We start from the raw sequence: 24,660 nt of genomic DNA, 5'->3' as shown, positions 1-24,660 counted from the left end.
ACACAAAGACATATATCAGATTATTCACTGTGAAGTTATTTATAAAAGCATTAAAATAATTAAAAGGCACAAAAAGGGAGAAATTGTTAATGGGGAAAGGGAAGGAGTAAGGGGCAACATAGGGGTAGGGGAGTAAGCAGTACAAATTATTAGGTATAAAATAAGCTACAAGGATATATTATACAACACGGGGCATATCAACTATAAATGGACTATGACCTTTAAAAATCACTATTTTGTATACCTGTAACCTACGTAATATTGTACAGCAACTATACTTCAATAAAAAAATTTTTTTAAGCTATGTGAATGCTTTTAGGTAGGTCTTACACTCCAATTTGATGATAGGATACCCTAGTTTAATGAAAACATTTATCAACCCACAAAACAATTTGCTCTTAAGACATATTTTTTATCTAAACAGAAAAAAAATGTTCCATGACCATAAACAGTTAAAACATGATATATTCCCCATTTTGGAGATTCACAATACACAAATCCTACAGTCCATAAATCTGCTTATATTTGTGTAACCCCGTGCATCTCTAATTTGTCTTGAAACTTCCTTCCTCAGAACGTTTGTTAACAGGAAAAGGAAATGGCATTCTGAGGAACACAGCTGGGCACATTGCAATAAACAAAAGACAAGACAACTGAGTGCATGCATCACTGGTAGAAAGACAATTCCAAAGGTACTCATAAATAGATTAATGGCAACCAAAGGGAAAGACTACTAGAAAGCCACTTGGTTCTGTCCTGAGCTCTCTTAAGCTCGGGCATTTCATCACAGAATCCGAAGAAAACAATGTTGGTCGGTTCATTAAATTTCCAAATCATACGAAGCCAAGATGAGTTGGAAATGTATTGCAAGAATCATGATCCGAACAAATTCTGACAAGGCTGAAGTTGGATTCTATAAAAATAGACGAGAATTTAGTGAATAAATATAATATAAAGGCTTGATTTGCCTCCCCCTCCCCCCCAAAAAAACCAAATCTATAAAATTAAGAGTGAGAAAGACAGGATGTAACAGCAGCATAAATGAAAAATAATTAGGGGTTTTCACCAATGCTAAACTCAGTGACAGTTAATAGAATTATGGAACCAGCAAGAAAATTACTATAATATTAGGCTGCATTAATCAGCAGTAATAGTATCCAGAACTAGGGAAGTTTTCTTCTCTCTCCCTCCGGTATATATGCCCGCCAGGCCATCTGGAGCTTTATTCAAATCAATGTGCAACACTTTAAGAAAGAAGTAGACAACCTGAAATGCCTGAAGGAGTCAAGGGCATTTATTCCAAAAATAAAAACCTCAATAAGAAATATAATAGGTGATTTCAAATATTTGAAGAGTTGTCATAGGACAGAGGTATTTGATTTATTTTTTATGATGCAGGGTGGGGATGGTGTACAGAATCAAATGAATGCCCACAAGAAGATGAATTTTAACCTAACAAACAGAAGAAACTTTTTAATAAGCCAGTCTAAAGATTGAATGATCTATTCAAGAGACAATCATAAGCTAATGACCATTTAACCAGAATGTCACGGAGGGAATTCAAGTACCAGGTGCAAACGTAAGTCTGGATAACCCTTAAAGACACTCCCAGCACTGAGATTCTAACATACTATCAGAGACAGCATTACCACTTGGAGATATTACCAAGAACCACGCAGTACACTCTATATGGAATCAAGGACACCAGTGCCAACGGGTACCAGAAGCTGACTCAGGAGATCCAGTTGTCATTTTGCAGGATTTTGCAAGCCCATCGTTAAACAGTCATTGTTAAAAGTTAAATTATATAAACTTACAATGAAGTAAATTATATTAAAAACAAAGCTAACACCCAAACTTATCACTTTCTAATGCCACTTTGTTAACTTGCAATTGAGGGAATTCAATTCTGACTCTGGTAGGACATTCACACCTTGGAAATCTACAAATGCTACAAATCGGGGCTTTTTCTTTTTTGAGAGCGGTTAAGTATTTATCATCAGCACATCACATCAGTAGTACCTTTCATCAACAACTATTTATTAAGCTCCCACATATACAGCTTTAGGCTGTGTGAAACAGAAGTACAAATCAAAGCAATCTTCCTCAGGAAACAGGAAAACCAGAACTAGGAAGCAATATCTGAACTTTGAAAAGTGATCTGCCTTTTTATTGAATACATTGTGGTACATTTATACAACGGATTACTCTACAGCCTTTAGAAAGAATGATGGAAATCAATGTGTGTTGGGAAGATACACAACAAACTATTAACAGTAGACTCCTCTAGCGAGGAGTGTACCATTTTTAATACAAATGTTTGCTTTTTTGTCATGTGCATATGTTATTTTAATAATAATAACAACAATGCTGTAATCAAACACAAAGAAAGAGGTCGACCTTGGGCAATACTTTGACCACCAGGTAAAAAGAGAGAAGCAGCCACAGGGAGAAAAGAGAAGTGGCCTTGACAAAAGCAGTAGAAGCAGAGATAAAATTCTTAAGCTCAGAGGACACTGTACTGGACGCCTCCTGCTGAGGGGATGATAATACGTCCTGACTGTTCTGACCACCTCCCATCTCCTATTCTTCTAGGACAGCGGTCCCCAACCTTTTTGGCACCAGGGACCAGTTTCATGGCAAACAATTTTTCCATGGATCGGGGGGCGGGGGAGCTGGGGGAATGGTTTCGGAATGATTCAAGCGCATTACATTTATCGTGCCCTTTATTTCTATTATTATTACATTGTAATATATAATAAAATAATTATACAACTCACCATAATGCAGAATCAGTGGGAGCCCTGAGCTTGTTTTCACTTGCCAGTTACTGACAGGGTTCTGATATGAGTCTGCCAGTAACTGATTTATCATGGTCTCTGTGCAGTCAAACCTCTCTGCTAATGATAATCTATATTTGCAGCCGCTCCCCAGCGCTAGTATCACCGCCTCAGCTCCACCTCGGATCATCAGGCGTTAGATTCTCACAAGGATTGTGCAACCTAGATCCCTCGCACGCGGAATTCACAGCAGGGTTCGTGCTCCTGTGAGAATCTAATGCCACTGCTGATCGGACAGGAGGCGGAGCTCAGAAGGTAATGCGAGTGATATGGAGTGGCGATGGGGCGTGGCTGTAAATACAGGTGAAGCTTCACTCACTCACCCGCTGCTCACCTCCTGCTGTGCGGCCCAGTTCCCTAACAGGCCACGGACGGGTACCAGTCCATGGCCCAGGGGTTGGGGACCCCCTGTTCTAGAGGAGCCAGCTGCAGAGTTGATATTCCTGCCTTCCTTACTCACTGGGTATCCTGAAATCGCTAGCAGTGATTTCGACCCCTGGGGGACATCTGGTAATGTTGAGACACTGTTTCATTATGGAAATTGAGTGCAACTGGTATCGAGTCAGGAAGAGGCCAGGGATGCTGCTAAACATTCTACAATGCACAGGACCGCCCCCCACAACAAAGAATTATCCAGTCCAAGATGTCAGCGGTAACAAAGCTGAGAATCCCTGCACCACTGTTACTTAAGGCCACCTGAATGGACCTCTGTTCTTTAAAAGCCAAGAGAGGCTAGCCAAGACCCAGAGATGCTCTCCTCACTAGAAAACATGGCCATAGAGTCTGAACTGATATTTAAGAAACCCTGCAAGTCTCCTTAAAATAACTGCCATGGAAAGTACACTGGAGAGGGGTTAAAAATGTTACACTTGACCTAACAACTCACAGAGATCATTTATATTCAGAAAAACCATCTAATTGGTATGGCACCATCATTTCTGCAAAGTATCACAGTACTCATTAGAGAACTTTTCCATTTTCTAGAAAAAAGTCTCTTAGAAATTCAAATATCAACTCCTCTAACAACACGTTGCTATTTTTGAAGTTATGAAAAGTAAATGAAGTGGAATTATGAGTTCAAATACCAATTATCATTATAGTTTTAAATCCATTAAAATTGGATACAGTTGGCTACAGGCTATACTTTTGTAGCTTTTAGTTCTCTTGTAGTCCAGTCTACATATCTGACACCATTGTTCCTTCATAAGAGCTTAGCAGCCTACTTATTTCTTTAAATAGTAAAGCATATGGCACTGGGTCTCATTCATAGTTAATCGCAATAAATATTTTATTAATTGAATAAAAAATGTTTAAAGACTACTATACACATGACCCCTTCACCTTTGCCAGAGTTGATTGGAGTTAGGTAATACCAGAGGTCAGTTACTACCCACAATATAGAAATTTTACATACTAATATCCAAATATTTAATATTTATAATCAACCCTCTCCTCCATCTAGTAATATGGGACTACCAGAACATAAGCTGCTTCTGACGAAGCTAAATATTTCCCTACCAAAAAACCCACCACTCACCATGTACTTTCAATGTATTGGCCCTCACCCAGCCCCTATCCTAACATACTTTCTTCCTAGAATGTATACGCAGTGCCGTTATCTAGCTTCAGCCATTCTTCTGCCAAAATTCCAGTGGGTTCAGCCAAAAGGTGGCAGCAACTGAAACAGGTAGAAACAAAGAAGAGCATCCATACACCTGGGCAGCTGAGGGCTAAGCTGTTTGGGATGCTGGTAAGTGAACAGTGTGGGCAGGTAGTGGCAGAAGGGGAGGGAGATCAAACAAGGCAGGGACAACAGGAGAGGTGACTGGCCAAGAACAGGAAATAAATCTTAGAGTATGGACTAAAGACAAGCTGTCTGAAGTAGCAACGCATGAATGAATACGAAGGAATTGGATGGAGTGTTCCAACGGAAAGCCAAACGAGTAGGTAACTGAAGTCAAAGCCAGGATGCCCAAAATAGCAGCACAGAATCCCAGAGGCAACCACATGTTCACACCAGGCAAATATGGCCTATGTAAATGTAGTTGCCTGGGCATAGTGTACCAAAACGCAAGAGCAAGGTCAGCAATTCCTTCTTTTACATTAGTGAAACTACTCACGGATACCCAAATACAGGAAGCTGAGTCTTCCAAAGTGGTCTCTACCTTAAACAAATCTTCAGTGTTACCATTTTAAAGGCTACTTACGTACATCATGCCAGTAATATAGGCATAGCGATCAGCACTACCCCCCCCCATGGGTCTAGTACATAAAGTACATAAAGCCTAACTGAAAGGAACTGTCCTTTAAATAATTTTAGCAACAATAAGAAAATTGAGTACCACAAGATAAGAACACGGGTAAAGACAAAAAATAAATAACCATTACTACACTAAAGAGAAAAAAAAAATTCTTACCTAAAGAATTTTTTCCTGTAAGTTGCTTTAGTGTAATGTAGGGGGAAAATATGCACTCCAGCAGAAAACTATGCATTGTCTAGAGCACACCCTTCCTACTTATGTCATTCTGATTCTTTGGGAGCTATTTTAAAACTCTGTAAGTTGTAGATAACTAATAACAAAGCCAAATAAATCTTGTCTATAGACATGCAAATTCTTTTCTGGCTGAGTGCAATTGACTTGCCTCCCTCACTGTGGCAAAGTCCAGTTTTGCCTCCATTTATACATCAATTTCAATATTCTACAACTATAAATGTGTCTGTCTTTAAATCCTCCTTTGAACTGGTTATCACATCTCACCACCTACTTCTTCAATGATTTAAGTGAAGTCATTAACATGTTCATTTTCTATCTGTAGGAAAGTCATGGTTTTACCTTTTTTGAAAATTATCTTTTAACAGTAGTTTTGGAGAAAACAATTAGTTACTTTTTGAAATTTGGGAGAAATATTGATACTTACCATTGATGTTTTCTCAGTTATACGGCTGGATTTAATCACAAGTATAGCTATTGCCCAGGAAAAGCCTAGAGGTTTGGGGACCTAAGGGTGACAAAGTCCCTGAATGGTCAAATTAGAGGTGGACCGTAGGCCAGGCAGAGTGTCATCCATTGAATGGAGACAAAATAGAGTTTATATTCATGCTAGAGAAGGGGAGGAAGAGAGGGTGGAAAGGAGAGAGGCCTGACTAGAATGGGAGTTCTCATTCAAGAGTACAGAAGACCCTCTATTTTTGTAGTCTCATAGGTAGTACATGGCTACATCCCAAAGACAACCTTGTCCACTCTGTTTGCCAACAACAGCTCACTCAGGACAATGCTTGTTCATCTCTGTCTCTGGGTGTGTTTGTTGTGTTCATTCTTGGTTTTCAGAAGTTCAATGAACATTATTAATCTCATCACATCCTATAACTATAAAGCCATGTGAATGTTCAAAATGCTAGTGGTATATGACTACAGTTAAACAAAAATGGAGACTAAAAATTGAAATGAGGAGAAAATGATGTATGATATACATATCTAGGGGATAAATGTGACCGATTACAAAATTCCTCTATCTGGGATTTATTTCTTCTTGAGGATTGGGCTGGAAGCAAGGGTTTTCTACTCAAACAGATGAAGGCTTAAAAGAATAAAATACATTCTGAATCTAAAGTGTCATGGGGTCACGCATAGAAAACAGAAAGTATACCTCAGACCTCTCAATTCAAGGATACTTTCTGGCCATAAAAATAAGTTAACTTTCTTTTTAACATTCCAAAATCGTAACATAAAGTTTTACACCAACACATAGCATTCCTCATACAGAACTTGATTACAGAACCAACAGTAATATTCAGGAGAGTATCAGAAGTAGCTGAAATCTAAAGCATTAAATAACTATGCACGGAAGGAAACCATATAGAAGAACATAAAGGCCCTGGTTTCTTTACGGATGTAGTTTCTCAATGCTAGAGCTTTTCTTTTATTCAAAACTTCCAGATGCATAACATGTAGAGTAGTACTAAGCCACGCACGCTGTCAAGCTTGCTGCTTAAACTCCTGGGAAGTTGTCAGTATAACCATAGGGTTTTGACAGTAAATTTAGGGAATACAGTTTGTTTGGTTAGACCTCTTTTTTGCAGCTCACAATAGCTTTGGCTGGTATACTTGGTCTTTCCAGCCGTTTAGTACTTGGTCAGTCTACCTTTGCTGCTTTACTAATAATTGTCTTCTCTCAAAAGGCAAAGTAACTTAAAAAAGAAAAGTCATTTTTTCTCTTCCAGAATTCCTGGAAGTCCATAGTTTAAGGCTGTGGGACTTCCCTGGTGGCACAGTGGTTAAGAATCTGCCTGCCAATACAGGGGACACAGGTTCGAACCCTGGTCCAGGAAGACCCCCACGTAACGCGAAGCAACTAAGTCCGTGCACCAAAACTACTGAGCCTTGCGCTCTAGATCCCGCGAGCCACAACTACGGAGCCTGTGAGCCACAACTACTGAAGCCCACGCCTAGAGCCCATGCTCCGCAACAAGAGAAGCCACCGCAACGAGAAGCCTGCGCACTGCAACAAAGAGTAGCCCCTGCTCACCGCAACTAGAGAACGCCTGTGAGCAGCAACGAAGACCCAACGCAGCCAAAAATTAATTAATTAATTAATTTTAAAAAGACTGTGTATTAAGGAGAAAATAAACTGCTCACCAAAACTCAATAACTTGTACAGTTGTCATTCTACTATCTGCCCAATAAGACAATCAAGGTGTTGCACTTGACCAAACTACTGTCCACAGCTAGCTACTCATACAGTAAACAGCATTGCTGATGACACTGGACGTTCACCTCAACGGGAGGAAGAGTTTTGTCTTTCAAACTTCTTTTTGCAGTACTTGTTACAGAATGGTTGTGCCCAGATCTACACTTTCTTTCTGAAATATACTACATATATCCCTTCAGTATTGGCTAAAATGTTGTTAATTCCTGAAGATTTTTCCTATTATTATTTAAACACAGATGCACAATTCATATATTCACATTGTACTGTCAATTTAAATTTTAATACGTAAACATCATCAGTTTAACACAAATAAGAATCAAATCAATAAGTCTCAAAGATCTTAGAAGTATCTTTAATAACAACTTTCTCGCAATATAAATTTTCTATAAATAATATAATTTGGAGATAGTTACTTTATGTACACTACTTTGCAAACCAAGTATTCACTATTAGTTGAAAAAAATCAATTGCTTTAAATAAATATAGAGAAGAGGCAATAGATTGCTGTAACTTGGTGAGAAACTCCCATATTAATATCCAAAATTAAAGAATAAGCAAAAATACAAAGGAAGAAATGTGAAAAAAACACACAAAAAAAACTGTCATAAAAAACAAGAACAATGTAATGACTTGAAAGCTTAAAAAAATAAGTGACTTTAGGACAAGGGGTGAGGTGAAATGCCGATTTCCTGACGCACAGTCCCACGCTCAATTATACAATGCACTTTTTCAGCTTTCCAGCGCTACCTCTATTATTACATCTCCTTTGCTATACTACTAAAACCCATTAAAGAACAGTATTATATTAACAGTCATTTCTGGATTCTATTCATTTTAATAAGTAATTTTGGTCCCATCATTCCTTGTAATGTTTGTAGTTACAGAATTTGGAGATGAGTTGTGTTGACAAACATATGGTATCCCGAGACAGAGGAGCTGGGATCACAGTGGAGATTGGACTTCCAGTAATTTTCTAACAGTATCCAATGGATTCCTAAGGTTTTTTGGAGATCCGCAGGGGCCATCACGCAGGGAGTGGGGTGGGCAACGGAAAGAAAAACCATATAGGGTTTTGGCCTCTGTCCCCTCTGACCTCCAAGGTCAATCACTGTGTGTGTAGCTGACATTGTATCCAATTTCATATACTGGATTTCCTCCTAAGATCTTTTCTAAAGGTTCAGCCTCCTTGAGAAATGCTAGAAAACACGTGAACCACTTGAACTCTAAGGTTTGTATTATTTTTAATATGTTTTGGCTCACAAAGACCTCAGGGAAAATGTTAAAAGGCATAGGGATAAGGATATTAGTGTATGTAAAGAGATAAGCCACAATAAAAGTTCTCAACCAAATCAAGTTGACAGATCTTCATTATGATCATTACGAATTTTTATAGCTAACTTTCTGTAGAGAACTCTACACTAAGCCCTAGAGATACACAGATACAAACCAGAACCCCAGCCATGGAGCTCATAAATGAGATTGGTAGAAATGGAATCACAACCCACTCCCTCAGGAAGTGGAAGGCAATTACCCTGTGAGACCACTTAGCAGTTAGCATCAGGGTCTGCCCACAGGGACACCTGGTCCTTGACACACTTAACTCACTTGACCCCCAACCAGGTTAATAACCATCCTCAGAAAGGCAGCTATTTAAGGTGCCTGTGTTCATTCGAACTTCGTCTGCTCTGACCTTGAGCCCTAATTTTTTAGTAGAAAAACGACTTTTAGTATTCCAAAGTTCACTGGCAAAGCCCTAGAATTTGACAGCAATTCTAGCATGACTTTAAAGTCAAATGGTTGATTTTTATGCATGGTTCATGGAAATATTTTATCTTATGATCATATCATGTACATTTAAAAAACGCCAGCAGGATTTTGGATCCCCTGGGACAGAAATTAGAGTTTCACAATTCCTAGAAGCGTAATACAAACAACTTACCTTTAATAACTGTCAGAATTGACCTAAGATACAGGAATATTGGGAAAGAACTGTGCCAATTTTCCAGGCATATTTAATTCTAGCATCTCAAGGATCAAAAGTAATACTACCATTCTGGCCCTGTAATAGACTGGACGGAGAGACTCCTATGAGATTTCTCCCTGCAATTAGCTGCTACGAGAGCAAAAGAGGGTGCTGGGGACAGAGCTATAATGGAGAATTGCTCCGACTCTCTAACAATTGTCCAGATTTACATTATAACAGGAACTCTAAAGTACCAATCTTGATAAATATGATGGTAAAGAGATATGATTCCAAGAGATTACAGGACACGGGTGGCTTTTTCCTCCCCCTTTTCACTCTCCGTTACATGTGAACTCTTTGATTAAAAAAAAAAAGGAAAGTAGGTTTTACCTTTGACACGACCAGGCCTACTTCTAGTTAGACATATTCTGACTCTTAATATTACCATAATGCACAAGCTAGCGCTGCCTACGATTCATCCAGTTTACTCAGCCACTTAGCCTAAACATGAAAACTGTATTTAAATACGTGCTGACTACATGTAAAATATAAGAATAAAAACTTTGTGTACATAATTCAGAAGCCTAGAGCTCCTAAAGTCTAAATTATGAATATACAAATAAACAGACAGTTTTTGGCATTCCTGGCGAATCAGATTAAGTGATCAGACTAAGGGACACAATAGGAGAAAAATAAAGAACGCACCCCAACCATCATATTATGTGGTGACTGGAGTTGAAATGGAGACTCCAGATGAAATGACGTCAAAATCACGATAGTGATTCCAAATGATTCTTGATTCTGAGAAATTACCAAATATAAGCACAAAATCTCCAACTGGTAAATTCAATTACATTTAGTTCATTTATTCTAGCTATTGGAATACAAGTCTCAAGTTCATATATGTGAACTGATCTACTAAACAACTGAACGTTTTGACTAATACAAATGTGAAATTTACTAGGTTATTTTAAATATCTTAAAGCTGATAGGACAGTCTAGCATTCAAATATAGATGGAAGAAATTACTTGCTCCTTCCATTAAACTTTTCCATAGCAGACAGAAGTCTGCTAGGAATTTAAGTGAGAAGGAGCTGACAGAACAGAGGAAGTCCCACTATTCAGCTCAGTTCTCCCTCCTTGTGGTCACGAAAGGAAGGTGCCTGCCATCTGGTGGCATTTCTTCAAGGAATCCTATCATTTAAAGGGCATAGAATACTCCAGTGAAGGAATATATGATACCAATGAAAAGTGCTCAATTTTAATTTGTAAGTGGTTTCCACTTACTTCTGCTTCCCACTCTTCTGCATCTCTTCCTTTTTAAAAGTTGACCATAAAACATGTTTTAATTGCAACGTTGCTGAACACATCCCAAATGAAACAGTAACTACGCATGTCTAAGAATTCAGTATGCAGGTGTGCCACAGTCATTTTTAACACAAATTCTAAAAAAATAAATGTTAACTATCATGGTGCATTAAACCACTGTGTGGAACTTCACCCATATTGGCCAACAGGGAGGGTGGGGATGCTTCTGTGTTTAGCAGTCACATACTGGGCTATCGCCTGCAGCCCAGACTGACACATACATTGTTTTCCCATTCTCAGCTTCCAACAAACCACCAAGTAGCATCTATAATGTGGAAGGATGGAATAAAAACACTTTTTCATGATAGGTTTTGAATGGTTTCCACTCAGGATAACATAGATTGATGTCATTTTGATGAGTGTCTAGTGAGGTTCCCCCCCACAGCAGACAATGCCTCCCTGAACGGTCCAGATTCTGACACGTTTCCCCACCAGCTCTCCATTCACCTAATCTTGTCGATGGGAGGATGCCCTCCTCCTTCATTCCTAGACCTAATCTTGACATTCAAATACTGTTTTTTAAAACGCCACGTAGTTGACTTCACATAGTTACAAACCAATCAGAAGCACTACAGGTTATTAAGATCCTGAGAGGTTATTTGTACCTACACGTTCTTCAACTCAGCTAGAAAGAACTAACACTTATGCAGAATGCATATCCTTCTCTTAAATAATTCCTGGCTCATGGAAAAACAGAATTACTAAAGTAAGAAAGAGAAAAGAATATTTGAAGGATTTGCTTCTTAATGACTTTTAGACAAGAGAAACAGAGGAGAAGCTAAGAAACAAGAACACTGCTTCGAGACGCAATTTGACCTTGGTCCTTCAGGTAACCGAGGCATTTTGCCAGCTGTCACTACTGACCAACTAAAAATGTTACACCCAAACCGCTGTACTCATTAGGACTGAAACCATTTAACATGAAGACTTTAAGGCACTCAGATGTCATATTGTATTGTTTGGCCTTAGGAGAGGAGGGAAATGCCTGTTATTATTTATGGCATTTTAATTTGCTTTCTTTCTACAAACCCGTTTCTGACTATTCTTTACCTTACATAATTGAAAATCTATACATTATTATGTCCTTACTTGATGCACTCTTCCCATTCATCTTGTAGCCGGTTAAGAAAAATGTACAGCATGAGTGAAAAACCATGCTAGTAGGAAATTCAGTTTTATATGATAAAGTAGATTTCTGTTAGCAAGGTAATTTAAAGGTCTTCTCATATGATGGGAAAGGGTGCACAACCTTAAAGCTACAGTGAACCTTTATTTCCTCCGCAAATTGAGACGATGCCACAAAAGCAGTCACCAGAGGCTGTGTCACTCATATTTGTGAATCGGAGGTACTTCTACTTGCCTACATTTAATCTTACTTTGTATCCAACCATTTTCATAGACTTGGAGGACGTGGAAGAACCTCGGAAATTATGGAATATACCTTTTTTATTTCTAGCTGAACTCTCTGAGTAGATGACTAGACGTGTTACATTATTTCATCATTATCTGTGAACATAGAGGAGCCAGGTCCAGTGGAACTGTTCAGTACCACCAGGCAGGAAGTTTCAACTCTTATTCAGCCCAAATCTCACTGCTTTCAGGAGAAATGTAGACAAACAGATCACCATGCTATCTACCACAACCTTTTATATATTAAAGCCACTTTCTGTTTCAATTGGATATCAGTGTAAACCAGCTATCAATGCACCTTCATCTGGCCATAAATTCTTGGAAAGCCAAAAGCCAGGTGAGGCTATGCAAACCAGCTTTTTTTCCATTGCTAGAGCTCTTATGTGTAATCAGAAGCCAGATTTTCTCATATTATGATTTTCTGCTACTGTGAATTTCTCTTTCCCACCCCACCCCCAAAGAAAAGAAAAAAAAAAATCCATAGTATTAACAGTATGGAAGAAACTTTGGTCATGTGCTCCAAAGCACACTGTACTTTTTCTTGGTTGTACTTGTCATGCCTGTAAATTCATGTCATTTTTAAATGCCTGTCATCCTCATTGAAATGTAAGTGCCATGAGGGTAGATACCAAGTCTGCCTTGTTCATCAGCATTTTTCCTGTATCTATATATTTAGCACACACAGTCTCTTCATACCTGGAGAATTGACAAATATCCTTCAAAATCACTCTAGTCCAACACTCCTATTTGGAAGATATGAAAACAGAGTCTGTAAGTCATTCTTGGAAGTGATTTCCCCAAGATTGTACATGTTAATGGCAAAGCCAGGGTTAGAACTCTGGATTCTTTTTTTTTTTCTTTTTTTTTGCTATACTTTTATCAAAATTTTATTTGGTATGAGAGAAAATCAATATACCTCATTCAAAAATAAGATTTAAGAATAGCCTAAATATACTCTTTAGGACTCCCCCAAATTTCTCTCATTTGTCAGACATAATATCTTCAGAATTTTTTGTTGAACTAATTTACAGATCTATATTCCGTGACCCCAATGACACTAAAGCAACCCCTTGATCAGGAAACGTTCTTTATCTGAATATAGCAGGGTCTATCATTAAAGCAGTCCTACTGGCAGATCCTGATTGCTCCTCCAGAAATGTTGTCATGGAAGAAAGCCCACTATCGGTCATCCAGACTAGAACACTGGATTCTTTATTGCCCACTCATGTTCTCTGTCCATTATGTCCCAGAGGTTCTTTCATCTAATACCCTGGGCAGGCAACACAACCAATGAGTAAGGTACAGAAACCTTTGTGATCGAAACATCTTTTGGTTGGCTGCCTGGTTCCCAGTGTTCTTTATCAGTTGGAACTTAAAACCTTCCCATAAATATGCCTGATTTGTACATACTTTACGTAGGACTCTAAGAACAGAACCCCGAATGGAATTGTACAGCCACAGGAAAGAGCCGATTTATTCTCTCCTATGAAGGTCAAGTTTTACAGAGGCCAAGCCACAGATGACAGCTGAATTTCCATGGTTCAGCTACTGTTAAATCAAATATGCTGCTAAACAGAACTCTAATTTGTACGGTTTTTAAATTTTTATTTCAAGGTTTCTTTAAAGCAAATGTTCAAGAAATAGAGCTTCTCCTGAGCACATGAAAAAAGTAAATGTGAATTTTGGAGAATGATGAAGTGATCTAAAATTGGACTGTGGTGATGGCTGCCCAGCTCCATAATTTTTTTTTTAATCTTTAAGTCATACACTCAAATATTATAAAATATATTTCAATAAAGCTGTTAAAAAATAAGTGTGAAAATGAGTCAGATAAAGTGCTTCTTTTTGTAAACATGTGGTACGAAGACTGTAAGTACATTCTTTATCCCCATACTCTTTTAAGCCCAGGTTCTACCTACTTCAATCATGGCTTACCTCAAGGTCAAAAGTTTTTCCTATAATTTTGGTAAAAATAATTTAGTAGACTAATACAATATCTTCACTGATATAGCACCAAGAGATACTGACTCATTTGATTAACTGCATGAATGATCTACAGATATATTTGTTTAATTAAGCATATGGTGTTCTAGTCCAAAAGCTGCCATTAACTAGCCATGAGGCTTTGAGCAAGTTATACATCTTCAGGCCTCAGTTTTACCACCTATATTATGTGTCCCCATGGACACATTAGAGTCAAGTAACACACAATATATTAAAAAGAATAGTAACTGCTATCATCTGATGAATGGCCAATAATACACCAGACTTCAGGTAAATTATCAACCTATGGGGAAGGTAGCAGGATTCCAATCCAGAACTGTCCAGCTCCAAAACCTATACTCATTCTCAATTCCTCATTTGACTTTGGGTTTTGATTCTGTCAGATGTGGGCATGAATCCTGACCTTGCCCTAACTATGTTAAGTTAGTCACCTTCTCTGAGTTCAGCTTCTCCATCTGCAAATTGAGATTACTAATACTTAACTCTCGGGGTTGTTGTGAAGATTAAATGAGAGAATGCTTGAAAAACCATTCAATGAAAACCATTCAATGAAAAATCATTCGGTAACAGTCTTTCTCATGCCTCTCCCACAAAAGTTCCTTTCCTGTGCTAAAAAAAAAAAAAAAAAAAAGGCTTTCAATTCCATGATTTCTTGTAGCCTACCTGGATAAACTTCACTGGGACTGAATTCTATCAAAAGTGAACATAAACAACACAGCATTAGTCCTTGCTATCAGTCCTTGGCTCTGTGGCGGAGACTGTCAACAAGAGTGTCAACTTCAAGGGGTGGGCATCTGTCCACAGGAAATGAGCTGAGGTCATAGACTTGTCTCACTCTGCCCTATGAACAGATGTCTGGGTAACAACTCTTAGTCACTGTAAACGAAGGTAAAAGCCAAACCAGGTGGGAAGTATTGTATCTACTTTCTAATCCTCTTGGCCAGCCCATTCATTCCCTAAAACAATATCTCACTGACCGTAATTCAAAATAGCTGGTTTTCCCCAGGATCCTATTTTCAACATAATGCCTTTATTTTGATGATGTCTAATTATTCCACAAGCAGAAGAGAGTGTTTCTGTAACAGTGATTTGTCAGCAAGAAACCTGTTTAATTCTGTGTGTTGGAATATGCACCTTCAAAAGTTTACCTCTCAGGTAACCTGGTGAAAACTGGTGTAATGTGGAGCTCTAGTGGTGGCAAGAAAGTAAAGCAGCCATTAGGGAGAGCCAACAAAAACGCCAAGGAAATCACCATTTATTATTTATTTATTTGTTATCATGGTGAAATCACCATTTATTGTTAAATTAATGTTAAGAAGAAAAATGGTTCAAATGATCTTCCAAGATAATATAAGGTGAACTCTAAATGCAATGACTTTCTTCCAGATTACAAATTAGACCTCAACCACCAGCTTACATCAAACATCATGAAGCAGTTAAAATACCCAAAAAAAAACCTCAGTGCTGTGGTTGTCACTTTTCTACTTTTACCAAGTTCACTAAGAATCCAATTAATTAAATACCAGTTATTTTTCACACAGCTAGCAAGAGTACTGTATACAGAAAACACTGGATTCTCAGTGGTATGATCAGTGAAGTCCTGTACCAACTGTCTTGGGAATTTAAATAATCCCTACAGGCCGGTGAGGTTGTTATAAGTTAATTCCTGCACTAGAAAAGTGCCTTCTTTGAATTTCTGACTTCTGAGGTCTTTCCCAACTTAAAACAACTAAGAATGAAACCTACAATGTAAAACATTAACTCTTTGTTTTCCTGTTACGTAATGTATATATGTCTTCTCAACTGAAAGGGCTTCAGTTTTAAAAAATACAGCTCCATGATGGTCAACAATATAGCAGAACATAAATAGTAAAAATTTATGATGTTCAATCAGGAGTTGACATTTGAAATTTCTAAACATTGTGCCTGGTTTAGCTGTGTCAAAACAAATTAGCATGAGGCAAAAAAACCTCAGAATGTGAAAAAAATTCAGGAACTAGCCTTTCCATACAGTGTAAGTATCTAAGTATCATGTTCCTAAACATGAAAAACAATGTAAGAGACTCACTTCTCTATACATGATGATAAAAGAAACTAAAATGTTCATAAATACATTAACACCATTTATCTGAAACAAAAATCTCAAGACTCATGGAAGTTTTTCATGACTTCTATCAGTTGAATCCACTAGATATTTTCCAATGGATATACTCCAAGGGCTTCCAAATGTTAGGTCTACAGATGACTGACTACCAAGCCTCAGAGGTCTGTGAAGGAAGATTTAATGATTACCCAGGGGGTTTTATTCATCAATGTCTCTCTTCTTCATCCTTCTACTAATATGCTGTCATTAAATTAATACAGTTCCCTAAAGCCACACAGAAAAATGGTAAAAATATAAGATCCTTTTCTGAGAAGTCATTGAGAATGCAATAGTTTGTAATGAACAGCTCAAGATAAAGAACCAATTTCCTTTCAGTCCTCATTCCTATAGGATAGGCGAGAGAACCTTTCTGATAGAAAATAAAAGCAGGCAAGGTCTACTAACACAATCGTTTGTCAAACAGAAACCTGTACTAATGCAACATTAGCCACTAAGGAATTCAAATCTAACGTGTTCTGCAGTCCTTTTCACCATAGATATCAAAATTGAATAAAACGGAAGAATAATTTTCCATCTTTGAATCTAAGAACTTTGTCTTTGGACATCATCTGGCCTGTATTTTCTTTGGTGATTATCTCTATCTTCTTTGCTTTCCCTTAACAGACCTTGGTATGCTGCTTAAAATAATATCTGGGGCTTTATTTGCCATCCTTTTACCCAGACATGTTGATTTTATTAAAGTAAGTTGGGTCTGCATTCTTTCTTTACTATTATTACAGGTAGACTTGACAGACACAGGACCTTTGTTTTAAAATGCTCTGCTATGGAGGAAACCTTGTGAAATAAGTTCCATTTTACCTGCTGGGCAGTTGCACTCTGAAGGTGCTTCTCTTGCGATTCTTATTTTAGCCATATGTTCATAGGATTTCTGTCGGAAAAGAAGAGGTATTAACAATCATCAGTAGTATTGTAGAAAAATGGATTCTTTAGGAACTCTGGCCATATGCCTGATTTACCAGCCTGCATAACTAACGTTTACATATGTACTTGGACTTTAGTCAAAAGGTAACAGTACCCAAGTCCTAAAAAAAGAAAATGACCATTCACGTGGTATCAAGACTGTTGGATTTGTGTAACATCTTTCTCCATTCTTCAGCTACCATCACCCTCTCTCTCAGCTCAGGTATATTCAGTCAGTGCAAAAAACCAGCATTAACATGTTGCAGTTCTAGGTAAGCTAGGGGTTTTAAAACAACCAGTATTTTACACATAAAAGTCAACTGCTTATCATGTTGTCCTGCCACTACTGCCAAACAGCCTCTCCCTTGGAAGAGCAAGTTCCAGAAAACCCCCTAACTGTAGTTAAAACACCCCTGGTTTTGATAAACATAACACAGATTCCTTTCAACTCTCAACTCCAATGGCTCTGCATTCACAAACACCCATGGCACTGCATCCTTTACAAAAAACTCAAGCTACTATTTTTTTTTCTTTTTAAACATTTAATATGAAAACATTCAATGTGTGAAATAATTGATCTAAAATCATATGTAGAATTATTTCACTTTTAAGAGTGATTCCCTTTTGCATATTAATAACACCTCTGGCCCTAACCTTCTTATACCTTAAAAAGGATATAACAGATGTTATCTCTGCAAGGAATATTCTCCACAACATTGGAAAAGATCCACATGCAACTCCAGAAACTGAAAAGAGCTGAAATGCCACCCTGCCCTTTCGGCCACCCTTCCCCCCTTTAGACCTCCATATATGTTTAGCATGCAAACATTAAGAAGAGTAAGGGAAGATGATAGAGACAGAGAGGGTGATATCAAAGTGTGTGCATATACAAATATATGCTACAGTGAGCAGAGATGGTGGCCTAGCATATATGTGTACACACAGCCATATCACGTCTGCACACAGTAAGGCAGAGGCTGGTCATGTACACAGAATCACGCCTGTACAAGATGTTATCCACGTGCAAAACACCCCAGCCTTTCACACCTGAGCCAGAAGTCGCTCCACTTTCTCCTGCACCATTGCTTTGAGCTGATCCAGACAATCAGGCAGCAGACGGATGGAAGGGTCTCCTTTGGCGGATTCGAGGGCGGCGATCCTCGCCTGGAGGTCGTTGGTTTTCACCCCCAGGTACAGACAAGATATCACGGCCACTACTGACAGGAGGGCGGTCAGGGCGGCGCACGGGGACACGGTCCGGGCACAACGCTGCCCGGCTGGGCTCCGGTCCTCGGAGCCCGGCTCCCGCCCCCCTCCTTTCCCTGCTTGCTTCTTCACCAGCATCGTGGCGGGGTCGGCTGTCTCGGCGTCGCCTCCCACCCTCTACCACCTCCAATAATCGTAAAAGAAAGAAAAAGGACGTTTCCTCCAAAGTTCAGTCCCGGTGGCTGCACAACTAGTTGGCGGAGTCGGAGCCGGGGCGCGGCGATGGATCAGCGCCGAGACCCGCAGACGTGGACCATCCTCCGCTTTCTTCTCACCTCCCAGCTGCGAGTGAAAAGCACCCTCAGTCCGGGGACTGGTGGCAATAAGCTAAAATCCGGGATGAAACCCACCCGGGTGTCCCTCCTGGCCCCTCAAAGGACGGGGACCTCCTCTGAGGAAAGCGGCCGCGCGGGGTCCAGGAGACAGCGGCCAAGGCGCTGCGAGGGGCCGCCGCTCGCCCTCGCCGCAGAGCACCGGACCTGTTGCGCCTCTGTTAGTTTGCCTTATTTCTACCTATTCGGTGTCTTTCCTCACGCCGACCTGTTTCCCACCTGGATTCAGTTCCAGGTGAAAGGGCTGAGAGAGACCACGAGAGTGCAGTGCAAAAGGGGTGGCCAAGGGGGAGAGGAGAGAGGAAAACGAAATCCCCAAGGAGAAAATGAGAGTCGCGAGGCCGAAGTCGCGGCTGCCCGAAGTATCTCCGCAGCCTCGCGTTTGCGAGCCTTAAATACCCTTCGGGATGCTCGTGTGTGAGTGTGTGTGTGAGCGTGTAAGTGCGCGCGCGCTCCGACAGCGGCGTCCCTCCCCCGACCCCCTCCCGGCGCGGGGCCTCCAGCCCGCGGCTCCTACTGCAGTGCGCCCCCCTTCCCAAGCCCGGGCAGAAGCCCGCCTCATTAGCATAATGTATTCACCTTCGCACAGCCCGCGGGCGGGGCCGGGGAGAACCCCCGAGGGGCGGGCGGGGAGCTCGGTTGGGAGCTGAGCCCCCATAATATATGCAAATAGCTGGAGCGGCCACGGCGATTGGAGAGGAGCTTGGCGACCCCTCCCCCCTCCACGGAGTTACTTCAGCTTCCCCTAAGGCCACTTCTCCCGCCTAGGCCGGGGGCCGAAGAGAGGTCTGCTGCGGGGAGAGGCGGCAACTCTGGCTTTTTCTGACTCGGCTCCGCGCCCCTTCTTTATGCCGGTTAAATGTGGAGAAATGGCCTCCAGGAGGAAAGAGGGGAAGCAGAAAGCTCTAGCGCTCTAGGTCTTCCCTCTAAATCAAAGGCGGGAGCTCTAGCGCTCCCGTTCTGGTGCAGCCTTCTTCCCTCCTCCCTCACCTTCCCACATGCCCAGAGGCCAAGTGTCTGGCTGACGCCTGAAGTATTAATACATTTCCCCACTTCACTTATCTTCCCACGGCCGCGCTGCGGTCTCCGACTAGGGGAAGTTTTCTCTCCCCTCCCCCAGTATCCTTCTGTCTTGACGGGGCTGAGACTCCTTCCCGCCCTGTGTTCCTAGTCCGTACGCGGGTGCTAATGCATTTTCCTGATTCCCTGTTTTGTGGGATTGAAGAAGGGAGTGTTAAGGTACACACGTTTCTCAGGATTTCGGAAAGAACTGAAGAATGATGTCAGTTTTTCCTCTTACCTGACTCTCCTCATGCTCCCTCTGGATCAAATTACAAGTTCTCTAAGGGGATTTTTGAAAGTAGGTAACAAGTAGCATTCTACATCTAATTGACTTTGAAGAAAAAAAAAAAATCCCGCTTCTTACTCCAAAAAGTTCCTCCTTATCTCCTTCTCCTCATGAGAAATATCGTATATTTTTCATATCCTTCTTAATCAAGTTAACCTCAGGTTGCTGCTCATTACTGTAAACCAACAAATACTACACTAAACTGATCTTTCATAAATGCAAACTGGTATTGCTAGGTATGAAGCAGGGTAAAGATGTTTGAACAACGTTGTTGATGGAGGATACAAGCTTGAAAACATTAGGGGATTGAAACAGACACAAATCAGAGGAAAACAGTGAATTTTGCTATAAAATCAGAAGCCTAATTCCGTACACTTGTGTTACACAGTAGTTCTCAAAGAGGGGCCCCAGACCGGCAAGATCCATATCTTCTGAGAATTTATGCAAAATTCAGATTCTAGGACCCCACCCAACATCTACTGACTCAGAAACTACCACTATTACTAATGAATCAGAAACACAGCAATCTGTATTTTAACACATCCGCCTAATGATTTTGAGGCACACTAAAGTTTCAGACCACTGGAGTAACACTCTACAAAATATTTTCAAATACACTTTTTCATTTGAACCTCATAATCCTGTGATGCAAGTAAGGAATTACTGGCCCCATCTTATATGTAAAGAAACAATTTTCAAGTCACATTTAATTGTGATTAAGTGTGTTTCCAATAATAGCACCCAAGGAGTGGGTACAAATTTTTTAACATGTCAACTCTTTCAGATTTTTCAATTACCTCTCTAACCATTTCCTAGTCTTCTTTGCAGGCTTTTCCTCTGCCTATCCTCTAGATGTTGGTGTTCCTCGGGACTCTATCTTAACGCCATTTTCTCTTCCGGGGCCCCCAACCCCCACCGGGATCTAAGGCCTGACGATCTGAGGTGGAGCTGATGTAATAATAATAGAAATAAAGTACACAATAAATGTAATGAGCTTGAATCATCCCGAAACCATCCCTACCCCCGCCCACCCCACCACCCACCCCACCCCCCCCCCCCCCCCCGGTCTGTGGAAAAATTGTCTTCCAGGAAACCAGTCCCTGGTGCCAAAAATGTTGGGGACCACTGCTGTACACTATCTCCAGTAGCGCTGTCAGTTACTGTCCTTATACTGGTGAGTCATAAACCCATATTACAAGCCCAAACCTCTCTCCTAAGCCATATAACCATTTCCACTTGGATGTCCTGTAAGCAATTCCAACTTGACCAGCATCTTACCTCCAAATTCTATTCTTCCTCGTTTATTTTCCATTTCAGTAAATGGAGCCACTGTTAATCCAGCATCCCCAAGCCAAAATACCGAGTAAACAACCTTTGACTTCTCCTGTATCCTCCCCCGCCCCCATCTACCTAAATTCCTTCAGTGCTTTATATTGTCCTGAGGGTGGAAATGATGTCTTACAAGTCACCACCTGGTGTCTGTCATCTCACCTACCTCTTCGCTCATCTTTCCCCTTACACTCTCCGTGCCAGTTTCTCTAATGAAAGTAGAGAGACAAAGAGTATGAAGAACTTTTCTTTGCGGCAAGGCATCATTCTCTTAAAATTTCAATAGAAAGGCCACTTTCTGTGCTGACTGATGCTGACAGTGGGTCACATGTTTAATTTGGATGATGCAATGTTCTTATATCATACTTTGTGGAAATTGACCATGAGAAGGTACATTAACAACTCTTGCAGGCTCTCAGAACTGCCAGATCTTAGTGGAAAGATAGAGTTCGAATTTTATGGATTTGGGATCTTTATCCAGAGGATTCGTTTTACTTTCTTAGGTGGGCACAATACCCGGAAACGTACCAGTCATTAGCGCTAGGATTTCAAACCTGGTAGATTCTCTGCATCAAGCACAGAGAATGTGTGGATCAAGAAAGCTCTGGGCACTTGAACCCATGTTGTTCTGTAGATCATCAGAGCACAGTTGTTGTTTTGGTTCCCATGTGGAGAAGGATTCAAAAAAGTAAAAATAGCACGAAAAATGGTAGAGTCTAGCTGACTCCAGTTTATCAACTAGATGATATCAATGATATCAATAGGAGTAAAAGGCAGGCAGCTGGTTGTAGAACAGGTATGTGACTGGAAGAATAATGGACTCCCAAAGATGTCCATATCCTAATCCCCAAAACCTGTAATGGGGAATGTTACCTTACTTGACAAAATGGATTTGCAGATGTCATTAAGTTACGTATCTTGAGATGGGGAGATTTTCTTTGATTATGTAGGTGGGCCCAATGTAAAGGGAGGCAGGATTTCAGAGCAGGACCCTATGGTCCTTGCCCCCACCCCCCACCATGTCCTCTGCCTGCCTTTTGTCTGTGGAGAAACTTTAGCCAAAGAATAATTTTAACCAGAGAAGTGAGAAAATGCAGAAACAGAGGAAAACAGTCAAAGGAGATCAAAAAATAATAGTTTAGTCATGAAGCATAGTCAAGGACCTTTAGTTCCTCCTTAAGGGCTGTAGATAATATTCTGAGCCATATCCTGTGAGCTGTCTTGTAGATACAGAAATCTCCACCAGGTGGAAGAAGTTAACTACCTGATGACCAGCCTGTAGCCATGACATAAGCTGCCACGATTCCGAGAATTGGCCTCAAAGAAACAGAAACCAACCCTGGAACTGAAGATAACTGCACCTACCACAATCAAGATGACGCTCGTCAGACCACTGATGACCAAATTCAAGATGACTGTCAGAGCTGACTGTACTGTTTCTACATGTCGCCCCCTCCCTCCGCCTATAAAAGCTCTCGCCCACTGGTTGTAGGAGGGGGAGAGTCGGCATTTGGACAGGCATCTGCCCTCCCCACCCTCTGGATGCCGGCACCCAAAATAAAGCAAACTTTCCTTCCCACCAACCTGGCCTCTTTATTGGCTGTTGAGCGGCGAGCAGCCGGACCCCACTTTCGGTGACACTTGTAAGAGGGAGGCAGGGTTTCAGAGTAGGCGGAGGTATGACACCAGAAGCAGAGGTCAGAGGATGTGAATACTAGCTTTGAACTTGGAAGCCAAAGACTATGGGCAGTCTCTAGAAGCTGAAGAAGTCAAGGAACAAATTCTCCCCTAGAAGGAACGCAGCTTCGCCAGTTCTTTATTTGAGGGCTTTTTATCATCAGAACTATAATTAATAAGTTTGTGTTGTTTAATTCAGTCAGTTTGTGATAATCTGTTACAGCAGCAGTAGAAAACTAACAGAATCAGTCACAAGAAAATCAGTCTTCATCTGCTACAGCATCCTAAGTGGTATTGAAAAACACCATAATGCCCGGCAGGCCCCGCAATAACAATCTCTGTCTCTCCAATGTTTACGCATTCCTATTTTACTGACATGCCCCACTGGGAAAGAATTGGAAAGATACGCCTTCTCCCATCTCATGTGAAATTAGGATGCCCTCTATTGAGACAGATTAAACTGAATAAAATATGTTCTATTTCTTTGATGCCTCCCATTGGTACAAGTCGAAAACAATAAACTAGTCAAGCGATACGTCCACTCTCATCTCTCCTCCTACTAATGCTAGCCTAGCCAGGATCCTGACCCAGGACTCAGCACTTCCTCTAGAATTCCTGTTACCAATCTCCAGGCCCCAGAAAAAAAGAAACAGACAAAGACTTCTGACAGAGAAACATGGCAGGAAGTTAAAGTGAGAAAGAAGGTGAGTGGGGGAAAAACAAGATAACGAGAAAATTAAGATAGAAGAAAGAGCTTTTTTTTAATAAATTTATTTATCTTTGGCTGCGTTGGGTCCTTCGTTGCTGAGCATGGGCTGTCTCTAGTTGCGGCGAGCAGGAGCTACTCTTCATTGTGGTGGCTTCTCTTGTTTGCAGAGCAGGGCTCTAGGTGCGCGGGCTTCAGTAGTTGTGGCTCGTGGGCTCTAGAGCGCAGGCTCAGTAGTCATGGCGCACAGGCTTTGTTGCTCCACGGCATGTGGGACCCTTCCCGAACCAGGGCACGAACCCATGTCCCCTGCATTGGCAGGTGGATTCTTAACCACTGTGCCACCAGGGAAGCCCCAAGAGCTTTTAACACAGGTAAAAGCGTTAATTATTTTTTTAAAGGGCGGGCATAATCCACTCCTATAAGCCTCTAAGAGTCTCATCAATAGAGGATATTTAGCATAGAGGTGAACTAACACACACTCCAAATTTTATGTCTTATGTGTATTTAAAAAGATTCTCTGACCAAAATAAGCCACTGGGATAATCACATTATGCCATTTTTAGATATTAATTACTTGACAGAAAAATATTTCAGTTTGGTTAGAAAATATCTTTTAGCACCATTAATTTTTGAGGTTAGT

At 40.6% G+C, this 24,660-nt stretch overlaps 1 protein-coding gene across 1 annotated transcript in view; it reads right to left on the bottom strand.

Moving 5' to 3' along the window:
* The window catches only part of COL25A1 (collagen type XXV alpha 1 chain), a 478,322-nt gene extending 459,619 nt beyond the window's left edge, over window positions 1-18,703 (bottom strand). Inside the window, exons 1-2 of the mRNA XM_032633191.1 lie at window positions 18,407-18,703; window positions 17,258-17,327 (exon numbers count right to left, since the gene is read on the bottom strand). Of these exons, the coding sequence (XP_032489082.1) occupies window positions 17,258-17,327; window positions 18,407-18,703 (367 nt within the window). The remainder of the gene's footprint in view (window positions 1-17,257; window positions 17,328-18,406) is intronic.
* Between the last annotated feature and the right edge of the window lie 5,957 nt (window positions 18,704-24,660).

The sequence above is a fragment of the Phocoena sinus genome, chromosome 5 (assembly GCF_008692025.1).
Source record: "Phocoena sinus isolate mPhoSin1 chromosome 5, mPhoSin1.pri, whole genome shotgun sequence".
In the NCBI taxonomy this organism is placed as follows: domain Eukaryota; kingdom Metazoa; phylum Chordata; class Mammalia; order Artiodactyla; family Phocoenidae; genus Phocoena; species Phocoena sinus.
This window is presented reverse-complemented; position numbering and strand designations above follow the sequence as displayed.